The sequence below is a fragment of the Capsicum annuum genome, chromosome 4 (genome assembly GCF_002878395.1).
Source record: "Capsicum annuum cultivar UCD-10X-F1 chromosome 4, UCD10Xv1.1, whole genome shotgun sequence".
NCBI lineage: Eukaryota > Viridiplantae > Streptophyta > Magnoliopsida > Solanales > Solanaceae > Capsicum > Capsicum annuum.
Window position 1 is genome coordinate 197168694 of NC_061114.1, and position 22328 is coordinate 197191021.

General features: G+C 35.2%; 1 protein-coding gene across 1 annotated transcript in view; it reads left to right on the forward strand.

The window, feature by feature from the left end:
* The first annotated feature begins 6070 nt into the window (after positions 1-6070).
* Positions 6071-22328, forward strand: part of LOC107867603 (ATPase GET3A) — a 39149-nt gene continuing 22891 nt past the window's right edge. Inside the window, exons 1-3 of the mRNA XM_016713914.2 lie at positions 6071-6865; positions 7797-7921; positions 15428-15578. Coding sequence (XP_016569400.1) covers positions 6602-6865; positions 7797-7921; positions 15428-15578 — 540 coding nt within the window. The 5' untranslated portion in view covers positions 6071-6601. The remainder of the gene's footprint in view (positions 6866-7796; positions 7922-15427; positions 15579-22328) is intronic.

Sequence of the window (22328 nt, forward strand, 5' to 3'; positions counted from 1 at the left end):
ACAGGACCTGAAAAATATGGATTATGGAGTCGCTACATGAGATAAACTCTTTTGGTAAATAATAAACTAGGGTTTATGGATTATGGAGTCTCTCTATGAGGATGTCTCTCACCGTATTGGGGTAGGTTAGATGAAATAGAGTCTCACTTTGGGCATTTTATGCGATAAGATGGTGCCCCCAAGTTGAAAGGCAAATTCTATAGAATCACAGTCCGATCGGTTATATTATATGGAGCGGAGTGTTAGCCTGTTAAGAATTCTCATATCCAAAAAATGAAGGTGGCGGAAATAAAGATGTTGCGTTGGATGTGTGGATTTACAAGGGTTGATAGGGTTAGGAATGATATTATTCATGAGAAGGTGGGTATGGTATCAGTGGAGGATAAAATACGAGAAGTGAGGTTAAGATGGTTTGGTTATGTGATGAGGAGGGGTACGGATGCCCCGGTTCGTAGGTGTGAGAGGTTGGGCTTGGATGGTTTCAAGTGGGGTAGGGGTAGACCGAAGAAATACTGGAGGAAAGTGATTAAAAGTGACATGGAGCAGATACAGCTGACTGAGGATATGACCCTAGATAGGAAGGTATAGAGGAAAAATATTAGGATAGAGGGCTAAGGTGTGTGAGTGAGTCGTAGTCTGTAGTTAGGAGGGCTTTGGTGTCCTTTATTTGGCGATGTACAATATTTTTGTGGATGTTATGCCTATGTTATTTTATCATGTCCCATGCTTTTGATGTATTTTTATACTGTCCTTTGTCTCGAGCCGAGGATTTATCAGAAATAGCCTCTCTACTTTTTTAGAGGTAGTGGTATGGATCTGCGTACATTCTACCTTCCTCAGACCCCACGATGTGGGAATATACTGGGTTTGTTGCTATTGTTGTTGTTGTGAACGGAACTTATGTAAACAACTCTTACAAAGGAAATTGAGAGGCACAATGGGACAGATGTGATGCTGTGGTTTTATCATGGATCAGTGCAACAGTAGCTCCCGAGTTGATGATGAGCATCATGTATGCTTCAAATTCACGAAAAATTGGAATGATTTCAAGAAAAGGTTTGATGAATCAAACTTGACCAGAATTTTTCATTTATGTAAGGAGATAGGCTCACTCACACAAGGTTCAAATTCAGTAACTACCTATTATTCTAAATTGAGAGACTTGTGGGTTGAATTAGATGTTATGATACCATAATCGGGGTGTGAATGTGAAGAAACAAAGCCTTTTATCGAACACATGGTGCAGTTACGTTTACTGCAATTTCTTATTGGATTGAATGAAAGTTTTGCTCAAGTGAGAAGTGGTATCTTGCTTAAAACACTTGTACCTAGTGTGAATCAGGTGTATGCAATAGTAAATCAAGAAGAAAACCAAAGGAAATTGGGAATGATAGATTCTAGGAGGCTTTAACATTGTTTGCTAGAAGGAATCAAGGTTTCCAGAAGAATCAACACTATGGTTTACATAAGAATCAACGGTATCAAGGATATCAAAGAAGCGATCGATACCAGAAGTGTATCCACTGTGGGTGCAAAGGGCACTTGTCCATAAACTGCTATCGTTTAAAAGGTTATCTTCTAGATTTTAAGAGTAAAATAGGTGAAAAGATTTCGAATGAACAAGGAAACAATGCTGGAACATATGCTCACAATTGAAATGACCAAGGAAATGGATCCAATAGATTCTATCGGCAAAGTTCACCAAAATATGGACATGCTGAGGTCAAAAGTCTTATGCATATACTTCAGCATTTGAAATTAGAAGCAGCTCAAACCAACAACTTCAAGGAAGGCACTTCTCAGAAGAACAATATGGGAAGATTCTGGACATGTTGGATGAGGAGTCAGCAACAGAATGTAAGTCCAACATGGCAGGTATGACTTCATTACAACCAAGCATTACAGAGTATGAATGGATAATTGACTCCGGTGCTTCACATCATATCACACATTGTAGAAAGGTATTAACTAATCATAAAGCAGTAAAGGACTCAAATTGTAATAGGCTGAAGGTACCAATATGAGCCAAAATACATTTAGAGGGAATAAGATCTGCAAAGATTTTAGGAAACATTACCCTGAAGGATGTTCTCAATGTTCCAGATTTCAAATTCAACCCACTATTTGTGTCTAAGTTGACAAAGACACTTAATTGTTGTGTGTCTTTCTACCCTGACTGGTGTGTATTACAGGAACTCTTCAATGGGAAGGTGATTGGGATTGGTAAAGAGTCTAGTGGCCTCTATATATTGAAGAATAAATTTTCAATTGTAGCTGGGATAGTGTTGAAGAACAGGGAGGATTCAAGGTTATGGCATCTTCGCTTAGGACATACTTCACTGAAGATTATGAAACATATTCCATTGCTGGAGAATAAAGTGGAGGATGATGTTCAAGAAGATTGCATTATATGCCCTTTGGCAAAATAGTGCAGGTTAAAATTTTCAGTTAGCGTGACTAAATCTAGTAGAGTTTTGGAACTTCTTCACCTAGATGTATGGGGTCCTCACAAACATCCTACTTATGACAGAAAACATTATTTTGTCACCATAGTTGATGATTTTAGTAGATAATCACACTTGGGAAATAGTGGATCTTCCATTGGGCAAGAAGCCTATTGGTTCTAACTGGGTTTATAAGATCAAATACAAGGCATAAGGTGAAGTAGAAAGACATAAAGCAAGGTTGGTAGCCAAAGGTTACAACCAGAAGGAGGGATTAGATTATCATGATACTTTCTCTGCGGTGGCTAAGATGGTCACTGTGAGAACTGTGATCAGTAAATCAGCTTCTCAAGGATGGAAAATGTTACAAATAGATGTCAATAATGCTTTCTTGCAAGGTGACCTTTATGAAGAGGTTTACATATCCCTGTTTCTTGGTTTTGTTGTTTAGGGAGAGAATAAGGTATGCAAGCTACTTAAGTCTCTTTATGGACTTAAGCAAGCTTCCAGACAATGGAACATCAAACTCACCGAGGCATTGTTGAGTGTTGGATATGGCCAAAATGCTCAAGATCATTCACTGTTTATTTTGAAGAAAGATGCAATTTCAAAAAGTAAGGAAAACATTTTTCAAAACTCTCATTCGACCTCACTCTTAAGTTGAAATATTTATACAATTCTCAAAATCATCTATCCTACTTCGACCCTGAATCACTCACCCCCACCCCGCCCCCTACCACCCCTATTAAAAAAAATATTTTAAATTTTTTTCTTACCTCATCCCTTACCCAAAACCCAAACCCTACTCCCTTCCAAACTCCCATTCCCCTCCCCCCCTCTAAAAAAAAAATTAATTTTTTGAAAAATTTTAATTTTTTCCTTATCCCATCCTCACTCCCCCACCCCCCCCCCCCCCCCCTACCCCCCCAATCCCCCCCCCCAAAAAAAAAAAAATTAATTTGTTTTTAAAAAATCAAAATTGTTTTCTTACCCCACCCTTATTACCTATTTTACTAACCCCAACCCTCTCTCCAAAAAAAAATATATTTTTAATTTATTTTTTAAAAATATTCAAAACTTTTTTCTTATCTCACCCTTTTTGTCCTATCTATTCTCATTGTTTTTGTTAAATATATACAAATACTTTTAGAAAACATATACTTATCCAATTTGCATAACGATCACACGAATATAAGTAAGAAATAACTTATTTTTCTAGAAAATATTTTTCCTCCTTCATATCGAACGTACCTTAAAAAAATTATTTTTTGAGATAAAAAATTATTTTTCTAAAATGTATTTTTACGCTTTAACTGAACACTCAAATGTATTTTTTGAAAAATATTTTTTTATTCACCAACCAAACACTATAAAATATTTTCCATCCACCAACCAAACAAAAGGAAAATAAGTAAGAAATCAACTTGTTTTCTAGGAAAACATTTTTAACGGAAAACATTTTCCTTCATACCAAACACACCCTATGTCGATAAACTTTTTTTCTGAGAAGAAAAAGTAAATAGTTCATTTTTCAAGAGAAAAATATTCTTATTCTTATTATAAGCAAGCTCTTTTTTTTCCTTTGGATTTTCATCTTACCTTTTCTATTTCTATTTTTCAAATCTTCCTCTCCCTTTCCTTTCTAAAGTATTCCTCCACCGTAAATTCTCTTATATTATAAGAGGCAATTGAGGAGCTTCCGGTCGTCCTCCTTACCGATCAATTCACCTGCTTGCATCGTTATTTTATTATATTATTTTTAATTAATTATTATATATTATTTAAATATTAAAAATAATAATATTTAATTAAAAATAAAATAGATATTTATAATATGTCTGCTTCAGCTGCTTTAACCGTAATTTTACTATGTCACCCTTAATTAATTATTATAAGTTGCTTAACTATTAAAAAATTAATAACATTTAATTAAAATAAAGCAGCTGCCACGAGCTTCACGTCGTCCTCCTTGCCGATATTCAGCTGCTGCTCCGTAATTTTACTATATCATCCTTAATTAATTATTATATATATTAAAAAAATAATAATATTTAATTAAAAAGGTAAAATAGATATATACCACATGTTTGCTTCAGCCACTTCAATCGTAATTTTACTATGTCACCATTAATTAATCATTATAAGTCGTTTAACTATTAAAAATTAATAATATTTAATAAAAACATAAAATGATAAATTAACTCTTGATGTTTTAAATTAACTTGACTTCTTATATGATACCTACTTAAGTTTTATTTCACAAGTATTTTTACTATCTTCTATGACATATCTGTTTCAGCTGCTTCAACCATATTTTTACTATGTTACCCTAATTAATTAATATAAATCATTTAACTATTAAAAAATAATAATATTTAAAAAAAATATAAAATAAACATAAGATATAAATTAACTTTTGATGTTTTAAATTAACTTGACGTCTTATATGATGTCAACTTAAATTTTACCATCAAGTATTGTTACTTAAATTGAAATAAAAGAAAAAATATTATAAATCACAATAATTAAAAACTTAAATTATTTTTAAAATATAAATGACTATCAATGTCACAAAAGTTTCAACAAGAAAAGAGTACTATAAATTACAATAGCTAACGGCTTAAAATAGTAAATTACAGTGCCAAAAAAGTATTATAAATTACAATAGATAACAACTTAAATTATCTAAAAACATATTAAAAAATAATTAATTATTTAAATTTTATTTGTGTCACATAAATTGAGATAAAAATACGTAAAAAATACTATAAATCATAATAATTAACAACATAAAAAATTTAAAAGATATAAAATATTTATCAAACTCTTAAAATTATATTAGTACCACTTAAATTGGAATAGAACAAAAAGTATTATAAATCACAATAATTAAAAACCTAATTTAAAAAATATATATATAATTGACTATCAATACCACAAAAATTTGAATAAGGAGAGTAACATATATTAATTAAAAATTACATAAAAATTATTACAAATTATAATAGTTAAAAACTTGAAATATCTAAAAAAAATTAATTTATTATATATTTCAAAAATAAACGTAAAAAAAATACTATAAATCACTTAAATTGGAAAAGAAGAAAAAGTATTATAAATCTCAATAATTAAAACTTAAATTATTTTTAAAAAATAATTGACTATCAATGCCACAAAAGTTTGGATAAGGAAAGTAACATATATTATTTGAAAATTACATAAAAATTATTTTAAATTACAAACATTAACAACTTAAAATATGTATATATATATATATTAAAAATATGATTAATTATTTAAATTATATTTGTGTCGTATAAATTGAGATAAAAAATAATTTATATTGGCACGGGCCTCTAGTACAACTATACAAGCTACTTCTCCCCATTTCTTTTATTCCTTTCCTTTATGACTCTATCTCTCTTCTCTATTAAATAACAATAACAAAGTTTTGCAAAAAAACTAAATAAAAAAATTAATAGTTTTTCACATAATTTAAAAGATTTTCATAATAAATATATAAAATAATTTCTCTCCAATAAACAATTCTAATAGCAAAATATGCTATGATATTTATCTATTTTCATAAATTGATACTCGGAAGAACTTTCTGAAAAAATTGATCAATCATGTTATATATATATAAAAAAAAAAAAACCACCTCTCAAAAGAAGAGAACAAAACACAAATTATTTCTCTTTGAACATATTTTTGACAAAAATACTTCTCAAAATAATTTACGTGTTAAACAAGTTGTAAAAGGTCTCTTTGTCAAAAAAAAAAAAAAAAAAAGTTGTAAAAGGTAGATGAAATTGAAACAAATGAGTCCTAGATTGATCAATGATCCCTATTTTTGATGGATCAAAGAAAAAGAAAAAGAGAGATCAATGCTCAATCTGAAGGATGAACATGTTTTTGTATAGGATCTGCTGGCCAACATTAGGACCTCTTCTGAGTTTCCCCTCCCCAATTCTTCTGGATTTCTCCTATACGGCTGGGTTCTAAAAGAAAGAAAAAAAAAAAAAAAGACATTTGAAAGCAGAACATATATTTTAATAGCATGAAAAAAAGGCCTTCCTTGATATTAATATTTTGCTGGCGACAATTGTGACGCACAATAATTAAATAGGGGGGAGATAATAAATAAAAATATATCGATGGGTACAAGTAATGAAGATTTACCGCAAGGAACAGTAAAAAATGTGGTGGAACAGGATACGTTGAAGTGGGTATTTGTAGGAGGGAAAGGTGGTGTTGGAAAAACAACATGCAGTTCCACATTGGGTATTCTTCTATCTCAGGTTCGATCATCAGTTCTCATCATATCTACTGATCCTGCTCATAATCTCAGTGATGCTTTTCAACAACGTTTCACCAAGGCCCCTACTCTTATCAATGGATTCAACAACTTGTACGCCATGGTACGTACGCCTTTCATTCGCTATAAACATATGGTGTCCGGGCAAGCTTTTGTGCACATTTACTAAATCTACAGGACAGATGGGAATAATCACGTTGGGTGTTTTTTTGTCTTTACTATGACTTGAACCTGAGTACTCAAGTTTTCAACCCACCCACACCCTTGGGTGCATTCGCCATTTCTTCTTCTTTTTTACCTTCTTCTTTGGATAGAGAAAACATAAGGTTGGCTATTGTGAGTATGAGAAGTAGAGGTAGGGCGAGTAAGTACTGAGAAGAGTTGATTAGCTATGATATGACATACCTATAGCTTATTGAGGACGTGATTCTAGATAGGAGTATCGAGTTTAGTAGGTAGTCAAGAGTTGTGTTGTTTCTCTTTTTATTTAGTATTATTATTATTACTTTTTATTGTCTGTAGTCTTTGATTTTATTATTTCTTTTGCTATTATTTACTGTTGCTATTGTTTTCTTCTTCATTCTTTATTTTAAGTATGACTTTTCACTATTGTATTTCCTTTCAGTACTTGATTTTGGTATGCTTTACTTGAGCCAAGTCTATCGGAAATAACCTCTTTACCTTCACAAAAAATGGGGTAAGTCTGCACGCTGTTAAGTCAAAGAATAGGTATAACTGTGTGATTTTATATAACTACTGGTTTTAAAGGACCACTAATTTGTCCTGAAAAACAAATTCTTGATTATTGGAGTGGGAAAGGGGCAGAATGGTGTTTAATGGTTACTGAGAATCCATACATTTGACTCAAATAGTTTGGGAATGAGACCTAGTTGTTACAGGTCTTAATGTACTGTACTCAAAGGCTGATATCTACTTTGATTATCAATTTTTTTTACCATTTTGAATTAAAGGCCAATTTTGTTCAGATGTGCTGTTATTCGTCAGGATTTTATGACTGAAATTATGTTCTTTAGGAAGTTGATCCAACTGTGGAGAATGACGATACGCTTGGATCAGATGGAATGGATGATTTTCTGTCTGATTTGGCAAATGCTATTCCTGGAATTGATGAAGCTATGAGTTTTGCGGAGATGCTCAAGTAAGTGATGTTTCTCCATGACAGCTAAATCCCATATATATTGCTGCTGCTTCCAAAAGAATAAGATGGTTTATGAACTTCTAATATCAGGTGTTAAAGATATGCAGTTAATTAAGTCTTTTTGATTCCTGAATAATGAGGATTAGCGTTGGATTATATAAGGATAAACGAGATGGGGTTTGTCTATTGTATGGGATTACGAAAAGGGTTCTTTGGATACTTTTTTGAAAGGTAAGTAAGCATTATATTATAGCACAAAGCAATTGACACTAAGAAATTGCTGGTTAGGAATCCCGCATATATATTATAGCACAAAGCAACCGTCACTAAGAAATTGCTGGCTAGGAATCCCTCGTAACAAATCAAAAACAAAAAGAGAGGATTCTACTGCACACCTATTTCTTGTAAATTATCTATAAAATCTAGCGTTCATTGTTCATTCTTTACATCCTGAAGATTACACCACAAAGCGAACAATCACATATATCTCTATTTGAGCTTTTGTACAGTATTTATTTTCCCTTCAAAACATCTGTCATTTCTTTCCTTCCATACAACCCAGCAGACACAAGCAGGTACTATATTCCGAATCTTCTTCTGGCTTACTTATTTCTTTGAGTCTCTAACAATGTTATCGTCTCTTTAACTAAGTATGTCATAAGGAAATGTACTTCATGGAGTTCTTTGGATGCTTTTGTTCACTATACACGGTGAATGGAAAAGTTGGCTAATTTTCAATATTAAATCCAGTTATTGCATAGATTTTAGATTAGGCAGGACCTTAGTAACTATAACTGAAATGATTCCTAAGACTTTTGTATCTGGGAGATATTTCATATGGCAAGCACATCAAGTAACTTGAGGATGACCACAGTTATTAGAATTGGTCGTTGCACTTGTTCATAAGTTGTTACGATTTTGAAAGATCGGTTCTATTTTCTTGGTGGTTATTGTAGTATCTACTGACTTCAGGAATTCAGCTACATCATATATCATTAACTAAACTGGTGATATATTGCTGAGCATTTTAACTCTAAATTTCATGGGGTGAACTAGAATATTCGTTCTCCCTTTCTTATCTAGATTGCATGAGAAATAACTGGTGGCAAGCTTTTAACCTGCAATATAGGGCTCTTGATCCTTTCTCTCCACATTAACCCAAAAATTGTACTCAAGAATGTGGCCTAGTGGGCGGTGAAGTGTGTTGAGAATCATGAGGTCTCGGGTTCAAATTCTAGCTAAGGAGAAAACACTATATGCTTTCATCCCATCTATCCAGACCTTAGAGGACCTTAGGAGATAGCAGATACCCCATTGAAGTAGTCAAGGTGCTCGCAAGCTAGCTCGGACCCCACAATTATTAAAAATAACCAAAAGTTACAAAATTGAGTACGTCAGTCATTCTTTTTCCAGATTCCAATTTTCTTAATTTTTAATGCATAAGCATCTTCACAACAGATCTTGGTAACACTTCCACAACTTCAATACATTTGATGGAATTCTGCTCCCACTTTAAATTGAATGCCACATAAACCAATCTCTGCAACTCCGTAGCAAAATCAATGCAATACCTGGTGGTTCACAGTTTCTCCATATAGTTTACATAAGCAACACCAGCTAAAACCATACATCCTCTACTTAGATTATGCAGTTAGAACCGTTCTCCTCTTATTGTAACATATAGAAAGACTGATACTCACAATGTGGCTAAATCATAAAAAATCCCTAGTTTTGTGTGGGTTTATACAGATTCATGCATACACCTTAGATGAAGTAAGGATTTTTGTATAGACCTTATTTTGCAGTTCGGAGATTCCCTTTACGAGCTTTGAGAGGGAAACAATAGATTTTTTGTTCAGAATTGAGGAAAAGGCAGTGTGAGAAAGGTAAGCAATGTTAAAAGAAATGCTGATTCCCTATCAGTAATGTAAGAAAGATTTGTAGCTAGTCACCTTGTTGCAACTGTGAATTACAGTAGAAAACTAGGAAATGAAAGAAGGGGGAAGAAAGATGCATGATAGTATTGTACCAGTACGCCTTTAAAAATTATTATGTGGAATGCAACTGGTCTAAATGATCCCTAAATGAGGGATTGTTAAAGGAGCAACAAAAAAAAGGGTTATATGTGGTCCCTTGCAGGTAACTCGTCTAGAAAAGACGAAAGTAATTCAGGTGACTCGCAGTGTATGCAAAAGTAGGTAGTTGGATAGGCCTCTCTGGGTTCTAAAGGTGTTATAGATGGCTTATTGATTTTAATGGGATAGAAAGGTACTTTATGTTCTCGAGGAGGTACTGACGTCACAAGTTTTATTTTATTACTTCAGAGTGATTAAAGAAGATTATGAATGGGATTTATCCACATATACAGGGAATGTAGAATAGTATACAAGTTTGAGAAAATACCCAATTACCCTCGAACTATATCCAAAAAGGTTGTGACACACCTCAACTTAAAGGGGGTCCTATTACCCCCAGAACTAATTAAAAGTGTAATTTTGACACCCTTAGTGCCTATGTGGCACATACGTGGCATCCACGTGTGCCTACGTGGACACTTCAGTGTGTTGTGCCATGTATGTGTCACGTAGGTACTAAGGGTGTCAAAATTACACTTTTAATTAGTTTAGGGGGGTAATAGGACCCTCTTTAAGTTGAGGTGTGTCACAACCCTTTTGGGTATAGTTCAGAGTGGTAATTGCATATTATCTCTACAAGTTTTATAGTGGAAAAATATGAAGTAGGCAACAATGACAGGTTAATGCGTGATTGCAGGGTATTCCAATGCTAATAGATTCGTTAAAGAAAGGAGGAGTCGACAAATTGTGGGAGATGTAACCAACGACTTTTTTTGGGTTCATAAAAAAATGTTAATATCATTTATTTGGCACTCGTAGGTTCAATCTCTACTTGTGATTTACAGAGAAACGACATTACGCATCGGTAAATTATATGTAGCAATTGGCAAAAGGAATTGTTTGATTTCATCCAGCAGTCATTGTCAAAAGTCTGTACCATACGCTGTCCTCTTTCACCAAATATTGACAGAATGAATGGGGTTATCACCCTTTCGTGTAAACATATTTGACTTAAGAAAGACGGTTTCAACGAATTGATGACTGGTGTGAGAGCTACACTATCAACGGGTACCGAGCTTTAAATTGTTCTTTAAGCTAGACTGTAAAGGATCCAAGATTTGAAATAGATAGGTGTATGCCTTGAAAGCTTATCTGGAAAATCAAAATTCCTTATGAAGTGGCTATTTTCACTTGGTTGGTTGTGAAAGAAGTTGTAACTTGTTCTAAATCAAGAATCCCATGAAGAGGGGCAAACATTTGTGTCCAAGATGCTATTTTTGTTTACAAAAGGCAGTCAATCAAGCATCTGTTTCTTCATTGTAAAGTAGTGAGCCAGCAATGGAATCTGTTTACCATCTTCAGAGGCATAAGGTGGACTATGCCTAAAAGAACAGGACATGCTCTAATAAGCTGGAATACTGAGGGTGGATGCAGCACAAATAAAGTCAGATGAAGAATTGTCCCAGCAATAATATGTTGGACCATTTGGTAGGAGAGAAACTGTAGGGGCCCATTTGTCCGTGAAACTTTTTCACTTATTTCTGGAGTTGAACTCTGAAAAACATGTTTGACCATAAAATTGCGAAAAATTCTGTGTTTACTTTTCTTCAAGAACAACAAAAAATGATTTCACTTTTTCCACTCCAAATTACCCACAAAAATTCAAAAACAACTTAGATTTATTTCATGGCCAAACACAACTTTAACTTCCAAACATCATTTTCACTTTGAAAACAAAAAATACTTTTTTCTATTTTCACAATGAAACACGGCCAAACACGTACTAAGTGTTATGAATGCAACAATAGCTCAATACATAGGATTAAAATGAATTGCATTCTAAGCTTTTGTTATTTGTGCAGTATAGACGACTCAGTTTCTATTGTAGGCATCCTAGTATCCTTATAAGATGAGACAAAATTTAGGGATAGTCTTTGATTTTACTCTTTTCGAGTAGTTTAATTGCGGCAAATTTTTGGACACCAGTCTTATTGCTGAACTGCTGATGATTTATATACACAATTTGTTACCTCGTCAATTTATTTTTTTTGTAGCTGTATGACAGGGTGGATGATAAAATTGCTAATCTCATGCATTAATTGAATTCTTTGAAATGAAAGTCCAACCTAGATAATCTTTCCGAAGATGAGGAACTTGTGGGTGAAGAAATAAAAGAGAAGTTCAGACAAATGCTCATTGCCTAGGAAAAGAAATCTCATATTTAATTGCTGAAAGAGGGAGATAATAACACCAATTTCCACCAAATGACCAATTATCACATAAAGCATAATTTAATTGAAAAAGAAATTAATGTACCAGTCTTGGAACGCGAAAATAAAGTCATGAAGATATAACATAAATACAAGTGAGCTTTATACAAGGAAAATGAGTATTGGATACTACCATTAGATGGTATTGTCTTTCATAATATTAATTTGATTGAGGAGGAAATGCTGCAACGACCATTCGAAGTTGAGGAAGTGGAGCACGTTTCAAACTAAGCACCAACTGGCCCTTGTCTTTTCTCGGTTATGATAAATATTTTTGTTGTTAAATGAAAAAATCAGCCTTTGACAGATACAGAAGCCTGCTTAAGGCAGGGTTTCTTAAGCAGGTTTCTAGTAGTTGATAGTTAATGAAAGATAAAATTGGTAGAAGATAATGTGTTAATGTTCGTTATGTGAAGTAATTCTATTCACTAACTAACAGCACCAAGAAAGTTCTTTATCTTTACAAAAATATAGGACATAAGCTGCTTTGACAATGGAGAGAGTCGGTGAATCAATGAAACTTTCAAAACCATGTACATTTTTCATATTATATCAAAAAGGAAACAATTATAAGCACCTAGATCTCTAGCTATAAAGTGCCTCTAGTTTCACATTATCTGGAGTTCCTCTCGTTCCAAACTGTCCATAATTGCTCATTATAGTTGTAAAAGTCCAGAAGGTTTTGTGAGGTCTATGTTCTGACACTGTGAACTGATCATAGCTTCCTTCAAGGTACTTGACATGACCCATTTTATAATACCAGAACAAGTTGCTTGGGGCTTCGAAATGTTGTTGACACAAATAACATCTTTTACCCATGATGAAACCCTTCTTCTGCAGATTGTATTGCGGAAGACATGCCACATGTATTAGCCAACCAACTCAAGCCACTTAGGGGAGCATTAGATTTTGAGAACCTATTGCAGAGCTGCTGTCTGTGATCTTTACCTGTATCTATTTTCAGGTTGTAACAGAATTAAACAGTAAAATCGCGTTCTTTATCTAACCAGTGAATCAGGTCCACAATAGCTCCTTTAGCATTCTAGACTATGTGCAATGACTTTAATTTTATGGCTTCAGTTTTTACTCCCTTTGAATTATGTGCAAAAAATATCTTATTCACAGAACTTTCTGAAAAATTGGGTTAATCTATGCACTAAAAGAACTTGGAGATCTCTTCTAAGTATGATCCATCCATTTCATCTCTGTACTCTGCAGTTGTAGTCTCCCATAAGATGTAAATCTGGAAATATTTTCTTCAAAGGGGTATTCTCTATCCACCGTACAGCCATTATCTAGTTTTTCTTTTGCCAGCTTCTTCAGTTTCGCCATATTATGAGCTCCGCCGGTAGCTGTCAATGGAGAGTAATCCAATGTGATTCTAAGACTGGATTGGTGCAGCATTAATCTGCAATACAACAATTCATCTTGACAACCACCTTGCATAATCTTGATGATTGTTGAACCTCCACTACTTGAATGACAAACTCTTCTATTACAATCCCAAGTTCTTGATACTTAGTCCCCCTTTTTCTTTCGATGCTGGTAGTTCTGACAATTTTAGCCAAGTCTTTTTTTCTTTTTTCTGCATTCCTTCCTGAAGTCTCATAAATCTGTCAAGTTTGTAGTTGCTGGGTCGGAATAATGACTTGAAATATTGAAGTTGGTATGTCATCAGTATTCATTATTTAATTCTTTATAAAAAGAAAAGCTTATTATTTAACAGGAAATTGTTAGTAAAATCGGATATGTTGGTGTCAGAAGTGATATGATGAACAATGTACAGAAGAAACTCTCAGAGAGTACATGGTCAGGTTCACAAGAGAAAAAATCATGATCTCTAACTGTAGCGACAAACAGGCTATTGAATCTTTCTGATGAGAGTGCTCTAACCTAGACTTGTATTTTGAATTTACCATGAAATAGTAAAATAGGACTTGCGGTAACTGATAAGAAGATGCAACTTGTGGATAAGGCTTCTGTTGCAACTCCCTTGGTTTGAGTTATGCAACCCTAAGTATTTCCTACCTAAAGGATGTGAAACTGACTCTTAACATGCTACATATTTGTCGATATTAATCTTCTTATTGGGGATTCTAGTATAGGGTCCATCTGCTCTTGATCGTGAACAATTATCTTCAACACCGATCATGTTAAGATATCCTAGTTATCGTTACATCACTGGTCAGTGGTCGTTAACATCTTGACAGTTGCACTCACTATTATTTTTCTTTCATTTCCCAAAATATTCTTCTTTCCTGTTTTAATCCAACTAAGGGATGGCCTTGGCTCAGCGGTAAGCTTGCTTACCGTGGTGTGCCAGGGTCGGGGGTTCGAAACGCCCCTCCAGCGAAGCTGGGGTGAGGGCGCGTAGGTCAGGCCCGGAGTGGTCCCCCCTCCCCGACACCTACGGAGTAGGTATGAACCGGGTCGTCCCTTTCCCTCCCCTGTTTTAATCCAACTTCATGCCCATATTTCAGCATCCTGGCTTGCCACTAGACTACCAAAAGTAACTCGATTACTTGTCTCGTTTGATCTGGCATTAGATGTTTGCCTATCTTGTTTTAGATAAGACAGAATGTATTTACGTTTCCCAGAAGAAATTCAAAATATGAGGGACGAGAAAGTACTAGTAGCATATTTTACTTAAGTTACTGAAGTAGATGCTTTAAATTTCTTGGTTACTGTATCTCGTCTTGTTTCTTAATGGTATTTGGAATGGTTTAATGAGATTGAATTAAGTGTTCGGAGTCTGAGCTGGAAAATCTTGGGGATCAGACCGTCTTTTCACTTGCTTGTCAGGTGGATAAAGATATTAAGGTCCTAGGAGATTAAGGTCTTCTTGTGGGGTGAGGGTGGGGAGGTTGGTAATTCATAAGTATTTAAAGCTTTGGAGTTGCACTAGGTCCGAACTAGGATTCTAAACTATTTATGTATTTTTCAGTGGTTCCAGAATATTTATCACTATAGATATTTTTAGCATGTATGATTACCAACATTAATTTACTTATGGTACATTCATAGTGCTCAAATGTTATGTTAGTGTCACTATTTTGTAGAGTCTCTAGAGGCCATGAACTGTGCTGGACTTTTTCTAATATTTCTGGTGTGTTGTCTTTGTCAGTTAAGACTAAAATTCATTTGTATCTGTTTCTTTCTAGATTGGTGCAAACAATGGACTACTCTGTCATAGTGTTTGATACAGCCCCAACTGGACATACTCTACGGTTATTACAATTCCCATCAACACTAGAGAAGGGGCTTGCCAAAGTGATGGGCTTGAGGAATAAATTTGGCGGTGTTATAAGTCAGGTAAATCTCCCACACCTGCCTGAAAAAAACTTTTTTCTACTTTCCCTTTTTGAGCTTGTAATATGATGATTTGGGGCAGGGTAGGGGTGGAGTTAATTTCATGGTTGGTCATTTAATTTTGTGTGTCATTATTCTTTGTTTTGTTACACAAAAAGTCATTTAACTTTGTGTCATCTTTCACAAAAATAACTTAGACAAAATTTGAAAAAAACTCTACCTTAAATGTGCGAGAAAATAACAAAAATATTCTGTATGTTTGAGGATAAGTTCAAAATGGTTCCTTAAGTATATTTTTTACCAATTTTGATCCACTATTTTGCTAAAAATGAGCCTTTTTATTTTCATACATTTGACCTACTCTATCTACTAAATTTAACAAAATTGGAACAAAGTAAAGCCAGGAAAAAATCTTGAATTCTATTCATCATAATGTAAAATAATTACATTTTCATTTACTTACCCTTTACTAATATATTATTTCGCTTATCTAATTTATCGATACCTTTTCTTTACTTTTGTTAAATATATTTTGTTCATACTATCAATACATTATTAAGTAAATAAATATGATTTTCAAATTATTTTGTAATAGTTTCTATGAATATTATTATCAATACATTGATTGTGTGACCTAAACTGTAACACTTTTAACAAAATAGAGTTATTAATAGAAAACAAAAAATAAAATAATATTATTGAAGAGTTATATGAGTTGCCCTCCAACTTTAGGACTTGGTCTCAAACACGTGTAAACAACGAGAAACTTAACAAAGCAATAAGTGAAATGATTAAATAAGAAACACACAAATTTTACATGAAAACTTCTTGTTCAAAGGAGAAAAACCACGACCTGTCTCCAGAATTTCCAAAGCTCCATTAATATTCGAGAAAACTTGAGTACAAACTCCATGACATCAAGGATTAAGACTCCTAATCCTTTTTCTCCTAGTAATAACTCTATTACAAGGAGAAATGCGCAATACCTCTACTGCACCAACACCCAACTCTAACTGAGTCGACAAGCTAACTCTAGCTTCGATATCACCTAACTCTAGATGACAATAATGAGGTTAAGAACTAGAACAAAACACCTACTAATAATAACAACAACAGTAGGCAACGTTTGTAATCACAATACAAAGACTCAGTTACAACAAGAACATGAAATACAACGTGTGAAAAAATTGGTTCCTTGTTATGAATGAGGCTTTGATTCAAGAGCTTCAGGAGAGTATTTTGTTGTGAGAATATAGAAGCTTGGTTTTTTTATTGTGGAAGATGGGCAATATATATGAGACAAGAAAACCTAGGACGTGTTTCATTGGCTGAGATAAAAAATTGCAGCAACTTTCTCACCAACTTTTGTATTATCATCCAGTTGTGCATGACAGTGACATGAATACGGTCAACTTGTTCCCTAAGTTGTTGTAGCTTTGTGATCACCTATTCTTCAGGAACCAGGTCTTTACATGTGATTTATCAATCATCAAAACTAAGGACTTAACAATTTTTTCCTTTTTAATGATGAGAAACTCATACATACCTTCAAGTATGTTCAAGCATTCACAACCTGTTCCGCCTGTCACCGATACCACTTTCATACTTTCCCTCTGAGTATGAGGACTTGTTCCTCGCATAAGAGACACACTGTTTACACCATTACACCTCATCATTAAACTTTATCTACATCTACTCACGTCACTACACCTTATTTTCTCCCTTTTGGCATTATCAAAGTGAAGGAACAGTAAACCAAATATAGACAAGCACACATGTCATGGCTATTGAGGCTACACTCACATGAGCAAGAAAGATCAGAACAAGTAGGAAAGATGATAGCACAAAGTAGAGTCATTCATTAATCAGGGAGGATAGTACCATACACTATTCAAACAGTAGCAACAACAACAACAACAACATACCAAGTGTATTCCCACATAGTGGGGTCTGGGGAGACCATACCACTACCTCCGAAGTTGAGAGGTTGTTTTCGATACACCCCCGACTTAGGACCGATAACAGTATAGCAAATCACAAAACATAAATGCGTACAGACTAGTATAGTATGCAAAATAAACTAACACCGGTATCCACAAGATAATACAATAGCCACCAGATACTACTAAAAAATTATCTAACCGAAAACAGAGACATCACTCAATACCCACGAACAAGAAACTTCAAACACAAATAAAGAAACGCTCCCACCCCCTAACCCTCTACCCTAATCTGCATCCTCCATACCTTTCTATTAAGGGTCATGTCCTCTGTTAGCTGTAACTACTCCATATTATGCCTAATTACCTCCTTCCAATATTTTTTCGGCCTACCTCTACCCTGCCTAAAACCATCCATAGCCAGTGACTCACACCTCCGCACTGGAGCATCAGAGCCCCTCCTTATCACGTGCCCGAACCAACGTAACCGCACTTCTCGCATCTTGTCCTCCATCAAAGCCACCCCCACTTTCTCCCGAATACTCTCATTCTTTACCCTATTTTTCCTAGTATGGCCACACATCCATTCGCAATATCCTCATCTCCGCCACGTTCAACTTCTGAATGTGGGATTTCTTAACTAACCAACACTCCGCTCCATACAACATAGCCGGTCGGACTGTCATTCTGCAGAACTTACCTTCAAGCTTCGGCGACACCTTCTTATCACATAAAACTCCCAAAGCGAGCCTCCATTTCAACAACCCTGCCCCAATACGAGCTCCAAACAGTAGCATTAGCATTTATAAATAGTAGTGCCATACATCAGGAAGCAACAAGAACCTGGGAAAACCATACTAAACGGGGCTTAAGAGTAAGGAGTGGGTAGGGGAGAGATCTAGGAGGAAGGACCAGAAGGAGGTTGGGACCAGTTCCTATTGTACGAACTGCAGGTGCGAGGAGGTCTCAGTAGAGTTATCACTGAAACTTGGTTCGTTGGTGCTTGTGGGCACTGGTTTCCTGATCATCACGTGGTAGCACCTCCCCTTGGCCTTTTTTTTTAGAAACAACATCCTCTTCTAGTGTATTGGCCCTAGTTGTATCGTCAACTGATACAACCTTTTTAGCTGGAGGTTTGGCCACAGTCTCTCTCTTTTTTTTGGTGTCCTTTAAATTTTGAAAAACGAAGCAAGATGAAGGCTTAGGAAATGATTTGGGAACTGATAGGCTATGTTGGGAAGGATCTTGCAAAAATAGGCAGATAAAGGGTCAGATTTTGACTTAGATAGGGAGAAAGAAGTGGTTCAGATCTGATGAGCCATTATGAGTTATGGGATTTGTCTTGTGGACTCAAAAGTGAGGATGGCATCTTTTAAGAATGGGCAGGAGAGTGATATGACACTCATATTAGAAAATTGCAAAAAGTCACAGTTCAAGAATAGGGTGTGATACTAACCTAATTAGGATCCTGGTCCCCACATGATTTTCTTAACACTATCTACTCTGAACTGTCTCACTTATGTCCTTATCTTCTTCTCCTTGCCATGGGTGTATATTTGCAGAAGATCTGAGACTGAATTAGACATGTGTGACATTATCTTACATGGATACCTATCCATCAAATCATAGCCCATTTTGCAGGATTAAAAAGAATGACATGTATTCAGCTTGGTCTCATCAATTAGGCAGATTCATCACATAAGGAATAGGTTGTAGTCTCAAATGTGATGACATCAACATCCACCTAAGTAGGTTTCTTCCTGAGACAACGTGTTATCAATCTTTCCCCTTTTTGATGTCATTTTCTAGCAAGGACTTTGGAATCCTCTCCTCCCATCTGGAACCCTGCTTCAACCCATACAAAATTTTGATGAATTTGAATATATGATTGTGAGGATCCACATCTTCTAAACCTGGGAAGGGCTGTCTTCACATGCACTTCTCCCTTGAGATAACCATTCAGTAGTATACTTTTTGCATCCATTTTTTATGCTTCCTATTGAGCCTCTCAGGAGTGAGTTGACTTGAGCAAAGACCAGTTCCTATTGAGGTGTTACCCTCAGGAGATAGGTAATTTCCTTCACTAGAACTAGGATTGGATTCTTCATACGAAGTGTGTGAAGGACCATGGTTTTGATGATCCTCTTAGTCTTGATCTTCCGGTCCTAAACATGGTCCCTCATTGCCTTTTTTATAGATTTGTGCAACACTTAGCAATATAAATTTGAGTCCATCTATAAATGTACATCACCAATAGCATGCTTTAACCAGTTTCCACTTTTCAATTCCAACAATGTATCCCTTATTACCATCACTAAGGAGACATTGCCTCCTTCATGGGCTTCAAGCAGAGAAAGTTCTCAATTCTTCCCGTCACGATTTTTGACCAATTACTATTTACGATTCAGTGGTGGCTTCTTCATCCTGCTTTGCCTGCATCAACAATCAGTTGATAACTTTGGGAACCCATTTTAACAATCAGTTGATAACTTTGGGAAACCATTTTAACTTGAGTTCCCAGAATAGTGACAAAGGAAATATCAATTTTTTCTTGATCCAGCCAGGTAAATTTCCAGCACTTTCCTTTGAAGCAAAAAAGGTTTTTATGCTTCTAACAACAGTTATCGTTGAGGAGCATAGGTCTCTTGTATGACCATCTCTGCCACAGTGAGTGTATAAGAGGTTGTCCTTGATAGTGACATATTTCCTATGTGGGTTAGAGGGTACATTTGAACTTCCTAGTACTTGAACTTGACTAGTGAGACTGGTTAGAGCTTGAGATGATGCAGTCTACTTAAGAAGCCTTTTCAAGCTCAGCCTTGACCCGAACCAGTTCCCTCTCAAGTTTTGAATTCCTTTCCAGCAAGACAATCAGATTAGCTCTAGCCTTAGCCAGTTCTTCTTTCTGCTCAAATTGAATCTTGCTTCCTTCATACTTTCCTTTTGAGTTGACTTAGACATTTCACTAAGTTTTTCATTTAAGAGATCATTTTTAAGACAGAGTGAATTGCCAGTTTCATGAAAATCTCAGTTACTTGCATAGATAATTCAATCGTTTGTTCTTCACATTTTTCTAGATCTTTCTTCAGACACTGTTTATCTTTAGTGAGATCATTAATAGTATTTATAAGTACAATAGCAAGAGACTTCAATTCTTTAAGAGAATAATTTTTTAGATTCTCTTTGATATCTAAGAGGGTTACTTTGTCATCTTCATCATCATTTGAATTAGCCATCAATGCAAAGAGAGAGTCATAAACATAGACTTCATCTTCTACCACCATCATGGAGACATCTTCTTGCCACTTTGATTTATCTGAAATCCCTTGAAGAATCACCCAGGACAGCTATGACTTGTTTGCAACCTTATCAGCTTCAGCTTTCCTGTCGATCCTTGCCTCTTTTTTTTTCAACACCTTGCTTAACATACTCCTTGATTCCACTTTGTGCAGAGAACAGTATTTGATGTAGTGACCCAACTTTCCACCTTGGTTGCAAGTGTCATTTTTCTTTTTTTCTCTCATGTGCCTGCTGGATTCTCCTCTTCTAGGTGACTTCCTCAAGGTCTTGAGGACCCGTTTGGCAATGTAAGCAGTTTCCTCATCCTCAGCATGGGTGGTCTCCTCAGTTGCTTTTAGGACCAGGTTCTTCTCCATCTTGTGCTCACCCTTAGGTTTGTCCTGCATCTTCATGATCTCATAGTTCTTGAGATTTCCAATCAGCTCATCCATGGTCATGACTTTTAGATTCCTGGCTTCAGTATTTGCATTAACTTTATTCTCTCATTGCTTGGGTAGAATACTCAGAACCTTGCAAACCTGTTTGGTGGTTCGAATATCCTCACCTAAATAGTGGAGTTCATTGTTTATAGCAGTGAACCTTGCGTGCATTTCCTGGATAGACTCTCCTTCCCTCATGGTGAAGGTTTCATATTGAGTAGTTAGCATATCAAACTTTGACTTCTTTACTTGGGTAGTTCCCTCATGTGTTGTTTGAAGGCAGTCCCATATTTCTTTAGTAGTCTCACAAGCAGAAATTCTATTGTACTTATCAGGGCCAATACCACAAACCAACAGATTTTTAACTTTAGAGTTCTTTTCAATCTTCTTCCTGTCAGCGTCATCATATTTCTTTTTAGTTTTAGGACCATTTGAAGTCACCTCACCAACTCTTTCTGACTTTGTGGGAACAAAAGGAACATCTTCAATCACATCCCACAGCTCAAAATCTTTTGTCATGATGAAATCATGCATTCTAGTCTTCCACCACCCATAGTACTCCCCATTGAATCTGGGTGATCGAGTGGTAGACTGGCCTTTTTCAAGGTTTGGAGGAGCAGCCATGTCAAAGATCCTTCCAAGGTGTTAAACTTTTTTAGGAAGACCTTGCTCTGATACCAAATGAAGAGTTATACGAGTTGCCCTCCAACTTTCGGACCTGGTCCTAAACACATGTAAACAACGAGAAACTTAACAAAGCAGTATGTGAAATGAATAAATAAGAAACACAAATTTTACGTGAAAATTCCTTGCTCAAGGGAGAGAGACCACGACCTACCTCTAGGATTTCCAAAGCTTTACTAATATTCAAGAAAACTTGAATACAAACTCCATGACATCAAGTATTAAGACTCCTAATCCTTCTTATCCTAGTAATAATTCTATTAGAAAGAGAAATGTGCAATACCTTTACTTCACCAACACCCGACTAACTCTAACTTAGTCGACAAACTAACTCTAGCTTCGGTATCACCTAACTCTAGATTATAACAATGAGTTTAAGAACTAGAACAAGAAACCTATTAATAATAACA